Source organism: Monodelphis domestica, chromosome 5 (assembly GCF_027887165.1).
Source record: "Monodelphis domestica isolate mMonDom1 chromosome 5, mMonDom1.pri, whole genome shotgun sequence".
Lineage (NCBI taxonomy): Eukaryota > Metazoa > Chordata > Mammalia > Didelphimorphia > Didelphidae > Monodelphis > Monodelphis domestica.
The window spans coordinates 46,192,551-46,213,481 of record NC_077231.1 but is presented as its reverse complement, the minus strand read 5'-3'; the positions used below and the strand labels follow the sequence as shown (position 1 = coordinate 46,213,481).

At 37.1% G+C, this 20,931-nt stretch overlaps 1 protein-coding gene across 1 annotated transcript; it reads right to left on the bottom strand.

Moving 5' to 3' along the window:
• Positions 1–656: 656 nt before the first annotated feature.
• On the bottom strand, positions 657–20,510 carry CCT2 (chaperonin containing TCP1 subunit 2). Its single transcript, XM_001369436.5, has 16 exons — positions 20,318–20,510; positions 19,367–19,441; positions 19,207–19,272; positions 18,880–18,991; positions 17,282–17,358; positions 16,743–16,855; positions 16,360–16,562; positions 15,808–15,908; positions 15,596–15,723; positions 14,081–14,184; positions 11,279–11,398; positions 7,483–7,611; positions 7,158–7,261; positions 6,625–6,724; positions 1,618–1,759; positions 657–947 (listed from the first exon to the last, which is right to left on the bottom strand). The coding sequence occupies exons 1-16, from the start codon at positions 20,318–20,320 to the stop codon at positions 917–919; spliced, it is 1,608 nt and encodes a 535-aa protein (XP_001369473.2). The 5' UTR covers positions 20,321–20,510; the 3' UTR covers positions 657–916.
• Positions 20,511–20,931: the final 421 nt, after the last annotated feature.

The window sequence follows — 20,931 nt, the reverse complement described above, 5'->3', positions numbered from 1 at the left end:
TGTGCTCTCAAAAGGTAACCTTTCACCCTTTGGTCTTTTACTTTATTTAATAGTTGTCATTGCAGGTGCTTAATTCACCAAAGAATTTCAATTGTGTAGATTCCATGTTAGAAATTGAAAGTTCGGTAAATGTCAAATAATCACAGAACACCAAACTACCAAATTTCTCACTTGGTACATTGTCAGGAAGACCCAAATCTCCCTCAGATATACTCACTAGTTGTGTGAACCCAACAAGTCATTTAACTTGTTTGCCTCAGTTTCCTCAATTGTAAAATGGAAATATCAGCAGCTATAGTTATTGTGAGAATCAAATGAGATAAATTTGTAAAAAGTGCTTAGCATGCTATATATACACTTATTGTCTTCCCTTCCCATCTCAGTTTAAAAAGCAAATATTATTATCAAATACAAATTTTGTGGAATGATTTGATGATTTGCCACAACACCAAAGTAATAATTGGATCTTGATTTATTGGATATTTCAATTTTAGCAGATAACAAAATATTGAACCAAATAACTAGCTCACATGTGCTAGTGGGTAGACTACCAATACTCTATCTAAACTAAACTACAGAAGCTCTTCTGCAGTTATTTTATTACATTAGGGGTTAGCACACAACTTATGATAACACAAGACAAATTAAAAGCAAGGTAACCATTGGAAATTTTATTTCAGTGCACAGTAGGGGGAAATGAAAACTTAAAAAAAAATCAACTCATGTTTTATCTGAAACTGAAATGGCAAATAAATTAGACCCATATTGAAATAGAAGAGTCAGTTAAATATCCAAATTTATGGATATGCTTCTTAGATAAGCTTCTGTTCCTTGGTCTTCCTTAAGAGGTGCACTTCTCTCCAACAACTATGTTATGAAATGATTGGTCCCAGAATCTTCTGGGATATGGGAATGTCTAACAGGGGTGGTGATCTGGGACTCGTTTTCTGCAAAAAAAACGAAAAAGAGTATAAAATATCACAACTCAGTCTTTCTTAATAAATTTAAAGCATTCTTTTCCTCCCTACCCAGTTAAAAAAGTCAAATTGAATATCGAGTAATTACAAGGTTAAGGCTGTTGAAATTAGGTCCTGGGCAAAAAGGCAGTCAGGCAGTATTTAAAATTTTAGTCTCTAAACAAAGAAACCTTGGCATGTTACAATCTTTTTTCTTATTCACAATTTTTAAAAATTGTTTGGGTAGCTATCAGTTTAAAGCGATCAAGAATATTCCTTCCAAACCACATCATAGTTGTGGGTTTTAAAAAATCCCAATTTTGTCTAAACCAAGTAGCTTTCTTTCCCTTCAGATTGTGATATATATGGATAGAAAACCATTTAAAATAGAAAGCAGCATGTTAAAAAACATTTTAAGTATGTACATAAGAATTCTGTAGATCTTCGAGTTTGTCTGATAACTAACAGGATTTTTAGGTATCTCAAAGATGATAGGCAATTTGAGGGCAGGGTCTGAGGGTTATATTGATGGAAAGTTCCCATTCTCTCATCCACACCCCCCAGGCCTTAGTGCGAGGTTCTCAATAAATTTAGTCAACGAATGATGCCATGTTACTGAGATCTCTAAATACTATGCCAATAATTCTTAGATGCACGGTACCTGGGTGCTGCCTTAATGATGTTATCTACACGAAGAATCACTTCTGCTGCTTCAGCCGCACTCAACAAAACTTGTCTCTTCACTTGGAAACTTTCTGTTATACCAAGTTCAGCCATATCTCCAATGGTACCTTCTTTCATGTCTTAATAGGATAAAATATTAGGTTACATTATTTCAGTTAAAATTTTTGAAATTCTTTTACACAGTAAAGAGGAATATTTGAAAGTTCTCCGATTTCTTTACCTTATTTTAGGATCGCACTGCCTAGCACACCACTACATATGATCCATACTATCCTTATTGACTTGTAATAAGCAGGTACTACACATCCAGTAATGTACTAACTGCCAGATATCAAGAGAATCACGAGACGGGCCTGTCCTCGGGGCTCTGTGGGGCCATGTGCACAAAGCCACATCGGTTTCTGACTCTGAACCACTAGAAATGGCAAGTGGCAAGGGCTTTGGTGACAAGTTATGGACACTAAACCAGAATGTGGATTTAAATAAATTTATTCTCTCCCCTAGATTATAGGTATTCTAAACATTACTTTGTTACTATTAGTGTAAAGCAATACATATGCTCCTTTATGATTGAGTGGAGACAATGTTGTTGGATGAATCTTAATCATCTGAACATATCTCCACAAAACTGGCTTTGGGACATTTACACATCACTAGTTTCAGCCAAGTCAGCACTGCTGTCAAATTTAACTTAAAAAAAAAAAGCAACAACAACAAAAAACAAAGTCCACATTGCAAACTTTTTGATGGCTGCCTCAAATATGAGTTCAGCACAGTTCACGGTTAACTTTTATTAGAATCAAGTCAATGGGCTCTACACAGAATGTCTCCCAGGAGGTAGCCAGGGCCTCCCTGAAGCAGCTGCCCAAGGCCCCAGCAGCAAGCTCAGCCAATTGTCAACCAGATAAAACCAGGATAATGGGTAAGTTCAAATTTTTCTATCGAGTCAAGAGGATTTGGGTGTTTCTTCTCAAGATGTTATATTTCATGAATTATCAGATTTATATAATATGAAACTGAAAGCAACTTTTGAGGTCTGATCTCTGTGAAATAGTCTTTATAAGTGGTCGACCATCCAGTCTCTGTTTGAACACTGCCATTGAAGAGGATTCAATGACTACAAAAGACCACACAACCAAAAGACCTAGATGGAACTAAAACCAAATATACTTCTCCTCTTGCCTCAATTGGTTCTCATATGGCAGTTTCCAGACATTGTCACCCTAGATTCTTAACATATCAGTTATTACAATTTCCAAAGACAAAAGTCAGTGTCATCTTCCAGAGTTCAAAGCTGGCCTCAGACACTTCCTAGCTATATGACCCAAGTTACTTCACAGTTTGCCTATTTCCTCATCTGTAAAATGAGTTGGAGTAGGAAATGGCAAATCACTCTCAAACAGGGTCACAAAAAATTGGACATAAATGAAACATCTAAATGACAATATATTTCAGGAACAAAGATGTAAGAATTTAGGGTGCTTTTTTTTTTTTTAGAAGAATGACATAAAAAGAAGAAAAGGCTTGTTTCCAAATGCTATTTCCTTGTTCTTCTAGTCACTCATGGAAAAAAGATAAGCAGAACAGATTTAAGGCATTATTTAAAACTGTCACAAGAAGGGGGAGGCAGCTGGGTGGCTCAGTATATTGAAAGTCAGGCCTAGAATGGGAGGTTCCAAGTTCAAATGTGATCTCAGACACTTCCTAGCTGTGTGACCCTGGGCAAGTCACTTAACCCCCCATTACCTAGCCCTTTCTGCTCTTCTGTCTTGGAATCAATATATAGTATTAGTTCTAAGATGGAAGATGAGGGTTTAAAAAAAAAGTCACAAGATAGCTAACAGGACTGAGCTCTGAATAAGAGGTCCTTATAAGCTTGAAATTAGGAATGGATTAGACAACTGTTGAGCTTTAATTCTCTTAACTATGAAGAAAACAATATCCTACCTGACATTTATGATGAAAATTCTATCATTTCAAAAAACCATATGGAAATGTTTTGTAAGACTATACATGTATAATCTGTATCAAACTGCTAGCCTTCTCGAGGATGGGGAGGGAGAGGAGAGAATTTGGAATTACAAATTTTTTTAAAAGGTTAAATTTTTTTTTATATGCAAATTGGAAAAAAATATTAAACTTAAATATTCTCTTAAACACATCAAGTACCACAAACATTTTAATACAGAAAGAACAGAAAAGACTATATGGAATACCTATTGAGTTTTAAATATATCAACTTTCACTGGATACTGACAAACATACTTCCTGTTCTTCCTTTGGTTACTTTTCAAATACATCATTGATGCTTTTCCTCCATATCAACCACTAACAATACCAAACATCTGCCTCCCAAATTGCTCTACTTATTATCAATTCTAAGACAGGTCAGGGTAAAAAAAAATTAGCATGTCAAACCAAACAAATTCATACATTGGTCATGTTTGGAGATAACGCCCCGTTCTGTACCTCTAGTCCATCATGTCTCTTAGCCAAGGGTTACAAAGCACACCCTGTCACTGTTTTTATGGAGACAAGACTGATCACTATACTGATCAGAATCAGGTCTTTCAAATTTTCCCTGACATTTTTGCAATCATTTTATAAAAAACATTTTCGTCTACTAATTTCACTCAACATCAGTTCATACAGGCCTCCCTGATTTCTCTGATTTGCTCATCATTATTTCTCACAACATGAATATATTCTATTACATTTAAAGATCAAACTTTGTGCAGCCATTCCCCAAGTGATGGACGGCTCCTACAGATGTCCAGCTGATCCAGTAAGTGCAATCACATCCCATAGCAACTCCAACAAGTGTTATTTTCTTTTGTCACCATTGCCAATTTGATAAGTGTGAGGTGGAACCTCAAGAATTAGCCTAATTTGCCATTCTCATTATTAATAATTTGGAGCATTTTTTCCACATGGATGTGAATAGCTTGCATTTTTTTCTCCAAACAGCCTACATTTCCCATACCCCAGCCTCAGTAATTACTCCTTTCTGCCAACAGAATAAGGGTAGCAGAGTGGTGGAAAGGATTTGGGGGTTTCAACTGAGCTGGACAAGGGCTGGGAGTCTCATTCTCAGTATAGGCCAGAGCTGTTGAGCCCTGGCAGCTGAACAAGATCCTCCAGCAGTGCTTCCTTTGAGGGGATACTTCCCTCAGGTACAAGCAGTTAAAAGGTGAGATTACTACAAGTTCCAACAGCAGCACCTGTGTGCTTTGGTGTCCCCTTATGGAAAGGAAGAGGCACTAAAAAGGGCTTATTCCTGGAGTCAATTTAGCAAATACCCATTTAGAATTCTTTCCAGCAAGGCCTGTGTCCTGCTTTCTTGAAGTTGGCTGGCAGAACTTTTAACCCAGTATATCACAGATCAGAGAGACTACTGAGCCCCAGTAATCAACATTGTTGCATCTCCCAAAAGCTTCATCTTGACAAATAATCTCCAATGAGGATGGTCTTCAATTCCCTGTTCTCTTCCCCAATCTTATCCCACTTGGGCCTTATTTAAAAATATGAAGCCTTTCTTCAAATGCCTTTTTATCAATTATATTTCTTAATTTCTATTTAAAAAATCCTTATCTTCTGTCATAGAATTGATACAAATATTGGTTCAAAGGCAGATAAGTAGTAAGGGCTAAGGCAATTGGGGTTTAGTGGCTTGGCCAGAATCACACTGCTAGGAAGTGTTTGAGGCCAGATTTGAACCCAGACTCCAGGCCTGGTGTTCTATTCACTAAGCCACCTACCTGTCTCCTTCTTACTGCATTTTGATCAATAAAACATGTGTTTACTATTTTGCTTTTTTCTATTTACTTTTAAATATTTTTATGCCCTAACACATGCTCAATTTTTGTAAAGAAGTAGTAAACAAAAGTGAAAAATATGTATACTCCGTTTATTCGCCAGTTAGTAATCAGCACTGGCCTATCATTAATTAAATTTTGATAAATTATCTTCAGGGTCCTTAATTTCACATTTATCTTGTTAGATTTGTCTAGTTCTAAAAGTGAGGACACCAGGGTTACTATTAGAATTTTGTTGTCCATTTCTTCCTGCCTTGCCTAGTTCCCTCTGGAATGTATAAGTTGCTTTAGCTGTTCCTTTGAAATTCTGTATAGGCCCTAACTTCTACTACAATCTCTGGCTTCTGCTTACATCTCCCAGTGGCCAAATGCAGGTCAGAGGGCATTAGGACAATCTATCTTTTACTTTGCACAATCACCAACAAGGAGTTGGCTCCAACCCTTGCTGCGTTCCAGATAGGCCCTGCCTGGATTTCAAATATTTCGAGGGAATCAAGCTTCAAGAGCCACCTGGTATAGGATACCCAGGGGCTACACCATTTCTTTCCCAGACAAACATGGGAACCAGGCCCTGTGGTATGAACACCACCTATTCTGGAGTAGTTATTCTTTTTTTCTGAAGCTATACCTGTATTTAATGTAAATTTAGTCTCTATATTTGGATATACCTTTTGAGCTTCTCTTAACCCATAATAATTAGCACACTATATCCACTGTAAATCTCTCTTCCCTCTCAGCTCAACCCTCTGCCTCCATACTCTTACTCTCCACAACCTTTTTCTAAGTAGTTTCTCAGGGAAACTACGCCCCACTAGGACCTAGCATGTAATATGATTAATTTTTCTCTGGACTGCAATCAACTCTAACTTAATGATATAGTTAAAATACTATAAAATTATGCAATTTCTGAGAAAAGAATATATAAAGCTAGTTGTGCAAGCCTAGAATCTTAAGTGCAATAGTAAACAAAATGGCTGGCCAAGTTCAAATTTATTAAATGAGGATAATAGTCTCATTAATATTTTTTAGAGTTATTATGAGACCTTACTAGAACAGGTATTTGTAAAGTATTGTTGACACTTAAAGAACTGTGTAAATCACAGATTTCATTTAACCACGCTAGCATAAAACTCCAAGAGTCCATTAAATCAAACAAATACCGGTCTTACCAAGTCCACATGTTTTTTTGCCTTCACTGTGGGCAGCACGGAGTTGAGCCACCAGATCAGCACTGTCATAACCAGCATTGTCAGCTATGATGGTTGGTAGCTATACAAAGAAATGAGCAAACAATGAATGCTTGCATCACCATAAGAAAGTCTATTTGTCTTTATGAATTAACATAGCTTTCTATAACCAATAAGTTAAGAGCTTAAAACAAATCTCCTGGAGGGCAGCTGGGTAGCTCAGTGGATTGAGAGCCAGGCCTAGAGATGGGAGGTCCTAGGTTCAAATCTGACCTCAGACACTTCCCAGCTGTGTGACCCTGGTCAAGTCACTTGACCCCCATTGCCTAGCCTTTACCACTCTTCTGCCTTGGAGCCAATACACAATATTGACTCCAAGACGGAAGGTAAGGGTTTAAAAAAAAAAATCTCCTTTTAAACTATGTTTTGCATGAGAAGAAATTATTGATGAAAGGACACTAGCTACAATTTCAAAACCAACATGAAAACAAGGTTACTCCTTTAACATGTCTTACCATTCTCAAAGCTTTAGCAAAAGACTCCATTGCAACAGCTTCTTTGCCTGGTGTTCTGTTGGCAAGTTCTGTAACAGCATGGGCCATCAGCATTTCAGAACAACCTAAAAATTAAGAGAAAAAATCCCTGTTAGTCTTTTTCTTTATACATAGGCCTAGCGAGTGATCAATTTATGAGATGAACCCATCACTTAAGATATTCTGACAGAAAAAAGTCCCCATATCTACTCCAAGAAAATTATATGGACAAATCTAATTGCTACAATCCTAAACAAACAAACAAACAAACAATATAAAACACTTGGAAACAATCTATGAAACTCACCACCGCCATAAACAGTTCTGGAATCTTTCACGGTCTGAGCAAGAACACAGAGGGCATCATGCAAAGATCTTTCTGCTTCATCTAGAATCTGCTGGGTAGCACCACGCAAGACAATGGTACAAGCCTCACCTAAGAGGAAAAACCAGAAAAATCACTTAACAAGTGCTCTTTCTTTTTGCACAAATGATGAAATATAGCTTGTCACACATTATGTGTTTATGTAATTTTGGGCCTCAAAATTGTGTCCAAATGGTCTAAAATAGTGGTATTCAAAATCAAATAGAAATGAAGTCATTAGAGGCAGCTGGGTGGCTTGGTGGACTTAGAGCCAAGCCTAGAGATGGAAGGTCCTAGGTTTTCAAATCTGGCCTCAGACACTTCTCAGCTGTGTGACCCTGGGCAAGTCACTTGACCTGCAATGCCTAACTCTCACTGTTCTTTTGCCTTGGAACCAATACAAAGTATTGATTCAAGGACAGAAAGTAAAGGTATATAAAAAGGAAAAAAAATAATAAATGAAGTCACGAAACCCAAGGGTCACATGTTGACTTGGAAAACTACATATTATGTTCTATTATATTTTTGTCTATTTTATTATTTACCCATACGTTAAAAAACAAAACTCTTTACCATCCATGTAAAGATCAATACTCTCTAGACATGGCTCTCAATCCAGTGAGCTCCCTATCAATTACATTTTAATCTGGTTCTAGCCCACTCAGGTGTGTGGATGGCCACAATGTGGATTGTTGGCCATGGGTTTGACACCTCTGGTCTTAAATATTTTTAAGTCTAATACCCAAAGCGCATGTAACTAATAAACAGCTATACTAAGACAATTAACAATAAACCTAACTCTAAAACAGGCAGTTTTCTTCAACATCTCAAATATCACCACTCCTAAGGCAATTTCTTCCTTTATTTTCTGTCATATCTAGTTAACTAGTGGGATAGTAGAAAGTATAAGAACAGCATCCTGGACTCAGAATTGAGAGGAACAACATTTAAATTCTACTTCACTTATTGTCTATGTGACACAGTTCTCTTTTCTGTAAACCAGAAATAATAGCATTTTTCTCACAGTCTTTTTCAAGAATCAAATGTATAACATATTGTAAAGCCTTGCAAAACTGAGTCTTAGATGAATGCTAGCTAGTGTCAGGCAATTTAAGAAATAGTATTATCACTAATCAATGCAATGACCCAGGACAATCCAAAAGGACATATGAGAAAGAATGCTATCCACCTCCAGAAAGAACTGTGGGAGCAGAAATGCAGAAGAATGATCATGTGATTCAAAAGGTATGTGATTGGGGATTTGGGCTTTAAATCACTCTATTGCAAATACAAATAATATGGAAATAGGTCTTGTACAATGATACATGTATGACCCAGTGGAACGGCTCATCAGGTCCGGGGTGGGGGGGTGGAGGCAGGAAAGATCATGAATCATGTAACCACAGAAAAACATTCTAAATAAATGAAAAAAGAAAAAAAGGAAATCTTTTTATTGTAATGCAGTACTCTCAAAATAAATCCTTGGTAAAACAGAACATTCTAATCATCTGATGGGCAAGGTAATAATTAAAAATTTAAAAAATAGCCAAGTAATTCCATGTAATATCCTACTTTACAGTTCAAAGCACATATTGAATCAGATAGATCAAGATCCAAAACAAATAGGTTTTTTAGATCAATGGAAATATATGAACATCTGCCTTGTTACTGCATTCCAAGGACAGTTCAACAGCTGAGATTTACTCTAGGTCGTTTCAATCTCTCCTGAGAGTAGGGATTATCTCTGCTTTTCTATTTGTATCCCCAGCACTTTAGATAGTGCTTTGCACAATAACCATTTAATTTTTTTTCAATCACTCATTCCCAACCCCATTCAGTGGTACTTAAAGTCACTGAATATTCAAATAAAAGTCAGGAATTAAGAGGAACAATGTTTTCTAAAGTCTCAATTTCAACATTCTTTCAATTTAAGGTGAACTATAACTAGCATGGGGGAGGGTGGTAGTGAGAAAGATAGGGAAAGGACAGGAGAGAATCTAAGAAATGATCACTTTTGCTGGGATGGGAAATTACTGGCAAATTAAACTAGCCTGTATTTCAATAACCCAAGGGCACTTCTAAGTATAGTTTCAATGCAATTATTACTCTTCCTATCTTTGCAAAGTACTAAGTTATTTTAGCACTACAGCTAACTAGAAAAGGATGTGGGGTTCAACAGTGGAACATATCCTTGGTCAATTAAATGAAGAAATAAATAACTGATGACAGGACCAACTGGCTTCTCTGCTTAGAGACCCTAAGAATCCAACAGTAAAACCTTGAATTATGTCAGGATCATTTGAAATAGGACAGTGAATGAGGTGGGCAGTCTGAAAACTAAAACAAAACTGACTAAAGTATCAGTGTAACTTACTATGGTAAATGGGACAACCACTGAAGTCTCAGGGCTAGTTCTTTCTCTGTAACTGCAGAGCAGGGAATGTCTCTATATGACAAAAATAGGCACTTTTTCTTTTTTTTTAAACCACAGGAGATGTGAAGTCCTGAAAAAGTTCAAGCCCCTTTTGAAGTCTACACCCCCTTAGGTTATTGGCATAAGGTACCATAAGGTACAAAGGATTTGGAGTTAAGAGGAGCTGGATTAAATTCTTGGCTATGCTACTAACTACCTTATCTGGAAAAGGGGAATGCGGGCAGGGGGTTGGACAATTGCTTCTCTCTCCTAGTACTAAATCCTATAGCAATGCTTTCCTCTCCATCCCTATACATACAGTACCCTGTTTATTGCACAAAATTCTCAAAGGGTCCCTGATTCCATGGGGGCAGGTACATCAGAATGCAGCCATCTACCTTATTCTTTTAAGTTGATATGGCTGAAAAAAACTCATCACCTGGTGCCCAACCAGATGAAACTCCAGAAGACCTGCCTACATGTTACTGTGACTACAAACAAGTCTCAGCTGGTTTCCTTATCTGTAAATTTAACAGTTTTTGCTTTACATAAATTCCATAGGTTGTATACCCAACCTGGAGCGGATCTAGGCACTGAAGCCTCTCTAGCTTTGGGGCTACCCCAGGAAGGGATGGAGGTCTACATCTGAGGAGAGGTCCACTTACTATTGAATGGATCATTGACATTAAGCAAGATCTGGTTGTACCTGCACTTACTTTAGAAAGCTTTTGTTCAGATCAAATGAAATAATGTATGTCAAGTGCTTTAGAAACCAAGTACAAAACAATGTCACTTATTTAACAATTAATGATGCTCATATCATTCCTAGATGATCAAGAAAAAAATTCTTGTTATATTCAATACAAAGGAGAGAGGTTTTTCCAATATTTTAGAACAGGGATTGTTAGCCTGAGGTCTAGGAATTTGTTTTTATAAATGCTTTGGTAGCTATAGCCGTTTCCTCATATTTTTCACTTTATGAATTGAAAAATATGATTCTGAGATGGGTTCCATACGTTTCACCAAATTATTAAAGGGGTTCAGGACGCAAAAATATTTTAAAACTCCTGCATGCTTCCAAGTTAATGTCATGTATAATCCAGTGGAATTGCTTATTAGCTCTGGGAGGATGGACAGAAGAGAGGAGGGAAAGAACATGAATCATATAACCAAGGAAAAATATTTTTAAAAAAACTTAATGTCAGCTCTCTGGAAAATACTGAGCAATTCTATATAATCACAACCAGCACGTTTACACAAAACCTAGTTTCTCAGAACATAATTGTAATAAGACACTCTAACTAAATCCTTAAAATGTGTATTTACCCAGTGCTACTCCAGAAAAATGGATGAGTTTGTCTTCTCCAATCATAACTTCTTCGATAAGTTTGCAACTTCCTAGCTTTACCAGTTCTGGATGATCAAAAGTTGAGGCGATTTCACCACCTATGAATATGAATTTGCATTTATGAAATGGACTACAGATCTAAAATTCCTATTTAGCATGAGCAGTAATGACTATCTAAACATGTGACTGGTTATGATACACACATGATATGAATGACCTGATAACTAATTCAACAAATTATTATTAATTGCCAAAAATTTCTTAAATACAAAATGCAACAGTTTCCTCGTTCCTCATTCTTTGACTTTTGGGCAGCTTGTGACCACCATAGATCAACCTTCTTTCTGGATATTCTCTCATCCAGGTTTTCCTGACTTTGCTCTCTCTTGGTTCTCCTCTTTCCTGCCCTGTCTCTTTTACTGGATCCTATTTATTATCTCCATTTAAAAATGCAGCCTATTTAGCATATTTCCTTCTCCACTGTGTCCCTCTCAAACATCTGGCCCTCTTTTCTTTTCTCTTGATGGTTTCATCTGCACTCTTGGGTTCAACTGGCGTGTGAAAGCAGGATTCCTAGTGCTGAATATCCAGCCCTAGCCTCCCACCTGCACTCTAATTCCCTATCACCAAGTGCCTCTTGGACATTTCCAAATGGTTGCTCAATGTTTAACATTGGGCATCTCAAGTTTAATATGTCCAAAACAGAACTATCTTTTCCACCAAACCTACTCATTTTTTTCTAACATCTATTTTTCTCAAAAAACAAACACACACTACACAATCTTCTTCAGTCACCCAAGTGTAATACCATATCATCCTCCAACTCTCTGTCTCCCTGCAGGGCTTTATTATTTCTTTCCAGAACTATTATAACTTCCTAATGGAGACACATGTAAAACCCAGAGGAATTGCGCGCTGGCTAAGGGAGGGGGTGGAGGGAGGGCTGGGAAAGAACATGAATCTTGTAACTCTGGAAAAAATATTCTAAATTAATTAGCTTCAAAATAAATAAATTAAAAAAAAAACTTCCTAATTGGAGGCAACTTGTGACATAGTGGTTAAGAAATGCTGGGCCTGAAGTCAGAAGACTTGGGTTCAGATCCAATCTCAGGCACTCACTAGCTGGGTAATCTGTTGCCTCAAAGTCACCTTAACTGTAGTTGTGAGGATCAAGTGAAAAGTAAAAAAGTAAAAGTAAAAGCTCTTAGCAGGAGGTAGCTAGGTGGTGCAGGGGATTGAGTCAGGCTTAGAGATAGGAAATTCTGGGTTTAAATATGGTCTCGCATACTGCCTAGCTATGTGATGCTGGGCAAATTAGTTAACCCCCATTGCCTAACCCTAGCCACTATTCTGCCTTGGAACAAAAACACAGTATTGTTTCCAAGACAAAAAATAAGGGTTAAAAAAAAAGTTACACAACACAAAATAGGTTCAATATTAATTCCCCTTCACCATCTAGTCTTTCCCTTTCCCACACAGCTTAAATCAGAAGTTCTCAAAATGTGGTGCAGACACCCCTGGATGTTCCCAAGAGCCTTTCAGGAGGTCTAGGAAGTCAAAAACAACAAAGTCATTTGTTAAGCTCCTACTCTGTGCCAAGACATTTACAATCCTTTAGAATCTGGCACCAGCCTAGTGTTTGATGGTTATTACATATTACTCCCACCTTCATGTACTCCACAGTGCAATCCAACTTGCTCCTGATTCCCAAATTTCCATCTCTTCTCTATGTCTTAACAGGTTGACTCTCCTACTTGTAATGGACATCCCTCTTCATGTCTACTGTGTAGGATTCTTAGCCTCCTTCAAAATTCAACTTGAGGGAACCTCTTGCATGAGGCTTTTGCCAACCTGTTACTAGGTACCTCCCATTTCTGTAGACATGCTATGCTTATTTCCATGTTAATATTATCTCCTCTGATACAATATAAGCTTGTTAAGACAAAGGGCAATTTTATTGTTGTCTTTGTAAATCCAATAAATGTGTACTGATTAATCATTTATCTCCTCTGAATCTAGACACTAGACATTTAGGAACAAGAAAATTTAGTCCATTTAGAATCGAATATAATCCTATACCTGTACATTCTTTGAAAAGCTGTTTGCTTCACACTTCCCAGCTGTGTGACCCTAGGCAAGTCACCTGACCCCCACTGTCTAGCCCTTACCACTCTTCTGTCTTGGAGCCAATACATGGTATTGACTCTAAGATGGAAGGTAAGGATTAAAAAAAAAAAAGCTGTTTGCTTCATTTAAATTCAGTGAACATCAGGTGCCTCTTGTGAGGGAAGGCCTAACTGTGCTCAGCACTGAGGATCTACATTGATCTCAAATGAGCAGACCTCCTCATTCTACTTGAGTGATACAACATGTGCACATAAATAAATATAACCTGAGGAGGAAGAGTGCATTAAATGAAGTCTTCCCAAGAGCTGATATCTGAGTTGAGCCTTGAAAAGAGCTAGGTATCCTAAAGGTACAATTGAGTGGACGCTGAGAAAATTAAACACAAATGTTAACATTTGCATAAAAAACATAAAAATGAATAATTCTTTAAAAAAGATTCTAATTCAGTCCAAAGTAGTATGCAAATGTTGTTTTCCATAATATTATCTGTGTCACTGCTTTCAACACAGCAATCTGAGAAGTGACCATATACTTCAAGTTTAAGCCCTTCTACTTTCAGGAATTTTCAACAAACATTTAGAAATAAATGCTGGATGACTGAAAAGTCACTTTTAAACACACAAGATGAACAAAGTTCAATGTCTTTTCCATACCTGTAACAAGGGCTAGGCGTTCTACACCTGCAAAGTCTGCATGTTCAATGGCCATGACACCAGCAGCACCAAATAACTGTTCAGGATAATTATAAATCAGCTGCCTACAAATAAAGGAAAATATGGTTTAAAAAAACCTTATATTTCTATAAGCTTTGAAATAACAGCAGTACAAACTATATCCATACCAGGACCAAAAGAACAAATTACAATTCTAGTGAATATGCACTTTTCACAAGTCATCAGAGATGTTTGGCCTACAATAAACTGAGGTTCTCAAAGCTGCTGACCACCAGATTACTTTCCTCCTACTGTGTATTGCTTACTTTAGAAAAGAAAACTTTTCAATATTTTTTGTTGACTCTCTCTGCTTTTTATCTTCTTCCCCACTGCATCCTAATTTTTCTACATAAAGTAGAGCTGTAATCACACTAACTCAATTATCACCATTTAACAGCTTTCCAAACATAATGAATGTCAAAACATGCAATTATAGTAATACACTAACATGAAGGCTATATTGTAATTCTGAATTACAACGCAATACGGCATATATTCTGAACAGAGGACTAAAACTTACACTCCTGGCTCTGATATTTTTAAAAGCTCTCTCCCCCTCACATATCCCATACCTTTCTTTGTTGTCTTTTATCACCTAGTACAGAGCAGGGACTTAATTAGTGAATTTCTGTTGACTTATGTTCAAGGGCTATGATCAATCCATTTAACCTTGTTTCTTCATCTATTTAAGTGACGATAATATTTGGACTGCCTTTTTCATAGATTGCTGTTAAAGAAAGCATTTTTCTTTTCTTTTTTTAAAACCCTTACCACCTTTTGTCTTAGCATCAATACTGTGTATTGATTCTGAGGCAGAAGAGCAGTCAGGGCTAGGCAATGGGGGTTTAAGTGACTTGCCTATGGTCACACAGCTAAGAAATGTCTGAGAATAATCTCCAAAGAAAGCATTTTTTCAGCAGTTAAGTACAAAGTTAATTCAGGTCTAAGTATAAGATAGTAAGATACTAGATATTTCCTCCCCACCAATACTGTGTCCATTTATAATTAAAGCAATATGAACTACTACTGTCATAGTACATAAAATTAATTAATATATAAATTTACCAGAGATGATTAAATGTAACCCAAACTCAAATACCATGAGAATGAAAATTCACATCTTTATGATTGTGAGTATGCAGATTTTAATGATAAATTATAAATCTCTCTAAGTCTCTACCACAGGAGGAAACTAAACCTATGATTTCATTGGTTATGACCCCTTAGTGCCCAAGATAACTCCTTAAGACAAGCTTTAGAACATGGGTATTTGATCATAAATGGGGCTTCCTTACTAGGAATTCCCTGTATCAATGAAATCAAAAGACTACGTACTGGTTATTAAAAAATCAAGTGCTAGCCATTATTACAATTTCTTATAAATGTAAAAATATATCCTAATTTCAATTAGATTATGAAGTTGGTGATAGAATTAATGGTCCTTCAAATACAAACCTGTTGATAAAGCAATTTATTCCATGCTTCAAGATGCGGTCAACTTTCTCCTTCATTTTTTCTTTTTCTGCCTGTTCTATTTCTGCAACTTTTGCTGTAGAGTCAACTCTTACTCGGGAACCAAATATCTAAACAAAAAGGAAGCATAATGTTATTCAGATCATAAAATTTAAAGGGATATAAATGATAACTAAAAAATTTAAATCACATACTTTTATTTTGTCTGTATCCATCCCAGTATTCGCAATGAGAATTTTTGCATTTTCAATTCGCTTTGGTTGATTTACTCCAATTTTCTTATCCAACAAAAAACCTAAATTAAAAGGAGCAAAAGGTACTCAATTTGACTTCGTGGTGACGCTTGGATTCTAAAGCTCTAATAACTTGTTCTCTAAGGTACATTAGAGAACAGCATTTCAGACACCCATGGATACTGAAAGTAGTGACAGCTGAAAAGGACATAAATGACTTGAGTTCACCAAGTGTCATCATGTCACTTTGAACAGGATTCTGCACCCAAATTTACAGTACTAAATGACTGTTCCAGAGGTATTATAAAGAAATGTCTCAACTCAGAAAAATGAGCTACTATATATTTAAACTGACAGATTCCTAGGAAAATTACAATTGTTTGCAATGGTTTTTTTCCCTTAAAGATATAAAAAACTGTCTAGTTTAAGAGAGTAAATAACCAAGTACTATAAACAGAAACTACTGAACATTAAGTAACTGGCTTTCTTTATAATGCCAGAATCACAGCATACCTTCATCTAAATAGGAATCTGCCAGACTTCCTCCCAGTTTCTTGATGATATGAATAGCTTCAAGATTGCCAGAGCCCTTTAGCCTAAGAACAGCTTCTACAGCTAACTTAGTAAAGTGATCTTTGTGATGAGTTAGAAGTTTTGAGGACAATGTGGTTCCAGCAATGTTTATTAAATCTTCACGGAATGCAGCTTCATCATAACTAAATTGGAAAAAAAGCAGAAATAAAAAGCACTTTCCATTTTCCAATGAACACATTTTTTGAAACACATTTTACTTTTCAAGTAGTATGTATTGTCTCCATTTAATTACCAAAAGGGTGTTTTACATTCTCCAAATTACGAAATATTGGTTTTAAAAAAAGACATTTGAATATACGAACCCATGATCGACTGTAGATGCCAACAAAGCCTCTCTTGCTGCCTTTGTAGCTTCTCTCCAACCAGCAATGATGGTTTGAGGATGTATTTTTTTGGCAACCAAAGATTCTGCTTCCTTAGTAAATAATACAAAAATACAGCTTAGTAATACCTCCAATTAAACTGGTAAAGTTTCTATTTTCCCCTCTTTGGGGGAAGGAAGAGATTCAATTTTGGTTAACTTCTCATAATAAAATAACAAGAGTAAAAAACTTAAATTTAAAACTATTATTTAGATTTTCCTCCTTAGATTTGTGATTTCATTAGTCAAGGGAGCTTCTAGAAAAGAAACTCTCTTGTCAAAGCAAAATCTGCAATTTAGTCTTATAGTTGTTTGGATCAGGTTAAATGATATTTCCAGGGTCACAGAGACACTATATGCCATAGGCAGAACTTAAATCTACTCAGGGCATCCTGGTTGGCTTTCTATGCCACTACATCAAGTTGCATTTTATATATCCACATGCATTATAATAGAAATTACCAGAATGGATTTCCTCACCCTTAATAATTCAGCTGCTAACACAGTTACAGAGGTAGTACCATCACCAACTTCATCATCTTGAACTCTTGACATATCTGAAAAGAAATGTCTTACTTATTTATAGAACTTGAAAATTCTAAACGTATTAATTTTTTTTAAAATAAATTTTTCATGACTAACAACTTAAATCCCTCACTCTAGCAATAGACTTTGCCTCATATTACAAGATGCAATCAGAGTTTTACCATCAGAATTATATACTCCCCTAAGATGTAGAGAACCATGAACAAATTCACAATCCCCACTCCACAGGATTATTTTAAGAATTTAGCTTATGATTTTAAACTAAAGCCAACTTACTATATATGCATAGGGAACTGTGCTAAGTACTTAAGAGATTCAAAGATTTAAAAATTATACTAAGTGGTTTTGGGAACACTATGGAAAAAAGGGGGAAGACTGTAAAAGATTTCAAGTAGGAAGTATCATTTAGAAGAAGCTTTAAAGGAAACTCCCAAGATTAGAAATGATAGTGAGGAATTTCATCCTAGACACTTGAGAGGCAAAAGATGGAACATATAGGAATCTGCTAACTGATCAACTTGACTAGAGTATAGACTACATGAAGAGGAGTATAATGAAGCAAGTATAAAGGTCTTAAATGCCATGCTGAGGATTTTTTATCCTTTTATCCTAGAAGTCATTGAAAGTTGGCTTAATAAGTGTAAAAAGGGAGTCTATACAAGCTGTCTGTTTTGTTATTTATTACTATTAAATGTAAGAGTAAACTGTTCCAACTGCTAATGCCAAACCTTTCAAAATACTCTGTATTTAACTTTTATTTTGTATTTATTCTCTTTATATTTACTTATTAAGTACTTCCTGTCTCCCCTGTTGGAATTAAGTCATTTAAGAAGGGATCATTTCATCCTTTTATTTGTATTTCTAGCACATGATACTTAACTTGGGAAAAACACAGCTACCAAAGTAGTCAGAAAAGTCAAGTTTTTAATCAGGGAAGGAGATAGACTGATTAGCCACTATCACAGAGCCCAGCGCCAAACTTCACAAGGCCTACACCCTGGGGACTCTGGGAATGTATCCCTGGGAGAAGACCCCATGCTAGAGAATTTCTCCAAAGAAGAATTGAACTTAGGGAACTTATATACATTTTGGGGAAATGTGATTCATAGATATTACCATGGCTACAAGGAAATGAGAAGTCCAAGCTAGGATTATCAAGGAGAGGCAAATGCTTTATAATGGAGACAAAGGAAAAGGTCCAGCCAAGGGCTAGGCTTCCAGGGAGAGGACTTTGATAGAATGGGAGAAACTATTAAGACAAAGGGGTACTTCAATATTTGATTTAGGTCTATTAGTTCTATCCAACTAAGACCACTAATTATCTTAAGGTCTATTATTTCATCTGGAATAGCCAAGTCTGAAACTTTTCTTGGAGTAAATTCTCAAGAGAAAAGGGCAAACTTGGGGTCTCCAAATTTGAAGCTGACAACATATATATTATAGATGCTAAATAAATTGTTAAAGGATTTTTTAAAAAGACACTTCATTATTAAAGGTATAAGTACACTGTCAAAAGTTCTTTGCACACTCACCAACTAAAACTTTGGCAGCTGGGTTGTCAACACCAATAGACTTTAAAATGGTTGCACCATCATTGGTTACCATAAGAGAAGCATCTCTTCCACTGCTTAGAAGAATCTTATCCTGCAGGGAACAAATTTAGTTCACAGTTTACCACCAGCTCCCCCCAAAATCTATGTTCTTTATTTTCAAAATGATATTAAGGCAAAAATAATTTTTAGAAGAATCTATTTTAATAGTATTTTTAAAAATGTAATTTTTTATGAATATAACCTTACATCAAAACTATTGTATAACATCAAAAATTTCTTAACACAGATTATTCCTATTTTTCTTACCATGCCCTTGGGTCCTAAAGTGCTCTTTACTAAGTCTCCAATGGCAATGGCACCAATAAAAGAAGACTGAGGTTAAAAAAAAAAAGAGAAAACAAGTTATTAGAGATAATCAAGTTGATGATCCAGATAAGAAAATTATAGAAGAAAATCAGAGACTTACCAAACGGGCAGTTTCAGCCCTTTCTTCATCGGCACCAGCCTTGAAGATGTTAACAGGTGCAAGTGAAAGGGATGCCTACAAACAAAACCCAGCACCAAATCCAGTTAAAATTTAAATATATAGAAATGTGTAGAAATAGAAAAGTAAATAACAGAAATACAAAAACAGTTTATGTGTACACATGTAGATTTAAAAAATACTTTTACGTGTTTTCGTTGACTGAATAAATATTTTAGAATGTTTTCCTGCACATAGACCCACCATTCTTATCATGAAAACAAGTTGCACCAGTCCCAACTTTGAATCGCAGTTAAGACTGTAATTTACAAAACGGATTTTTAAAAAATGCTATTAAGCATTAAAACGTTCCCAAGAAAACCCAGTATTAAGTAATAGAAAATGTAAAGGTGCTGCTGGTATAAAATCTTTGGGGGGGGGGGGAGGAGGCTAATTTTAAAGCCAGCTTATATACATCATGGCCCACCAGGTTTTCTGGGGGAGGGGCAAGGAAGAGAAGGGAGAGGACTAAGACTTTAAGTCGAGCACATTTTATAGCAATTTATTTCTTTTATTAGCCAGGAGCCCCGGGGCTGCTAGCCCCGCCTCCCGCACACACTAGAAGTTTCTTTCCTTCAGGCTCGGCCAATCTTCGGAGCAGGGGCAAAGCTCGAGGAACCCCGGGGCTCTGCTCCGGCACAGACGCAGCACCCTTCCACTTCACTCTCCGCTCATCAGACCCCGTGGGCGAGCAAGGCCCGAGCCCGCTGGGCCGCGCCTGGAGCCGGACCCGAGATAGGCCCCACAGCCCGCCCCGCCCCAGCACATGTGCGGGAAGGCTCGGGGGCCCTCAGGGGCCGCAGGAAGAAAGAAAGGAGATGGGGAGAGGGGACTACGCTGGAGTTCGGGTCTTCCCCAGAGGCCGGGAGCGGCTGGGCCAGGTCGGGGCCTTACCATGATTCCGAAGTTGCCCGTGACCACACCACAAATCCGCTTACAGTCAGCCCGGGTCAGGTTTCTGGGATGGCAAGACAAGACGGACGTGACGTAACGGAAGCCGCCGGAAAAGGAGCGTCAGCTTGCGCGCGCTCTGTCCTCGGTGCCGGCGGCAGCCATTAATTCATTGCCTTCCGACCAACCCACGGAGAGATTAGGGAGGAGAGGAAGGGCGGGGCCAGGACGTCGTTTTGAGTGAAGCATTATGGGGCTTGGAGTCTGACGGTCGGAGGACAAAGGGAACCCCGGCTTGGGAGTTGCCATAGCAACAGGTTTTAGGGAAGGGAGCGATGCTCAAAGCCGCTTCTTCCATGTCCCAACTTTCTGCGCCCGGCTCCTTTTTTTTTTTTTTTAAAGTACTTTAATGTTTTGGACACAAAAACATGCATATCAATAAATTTTTAAACAAAATTTTCCTTTGCAATACACGAGGACAGGCTGATATCTCAGGGGTAAAAACGTCAGAAGATTTTTCTATAGGGGTTCTTTTATACGGGAAATTAGCAAAATCAAAGAAGTAAAGTCGACCAGCATTCATTATGTGCCCATAATGCACCAGGCCCTACACTAAG

Bases quoted from the DNA above. Each gene is read 5' to 3' on its own strand.
- CCT2 (XM_001369436.5), bottom strand. The intron at 15,909-16,359 runs GTATGCTGTGAT...CTTTTAATTTAG, and splicing joins AGATTCCTATTTAGATGAAG to GTTTTTTGTTGGATAAGAAA. The intron at 11,399-14,080 runs GTATGGAAAAGA...TCATATTCATAG, and splicing joins ACGCCTAGCCCTTGTTACAG to GTGGTGAAATCGCCTCAACT.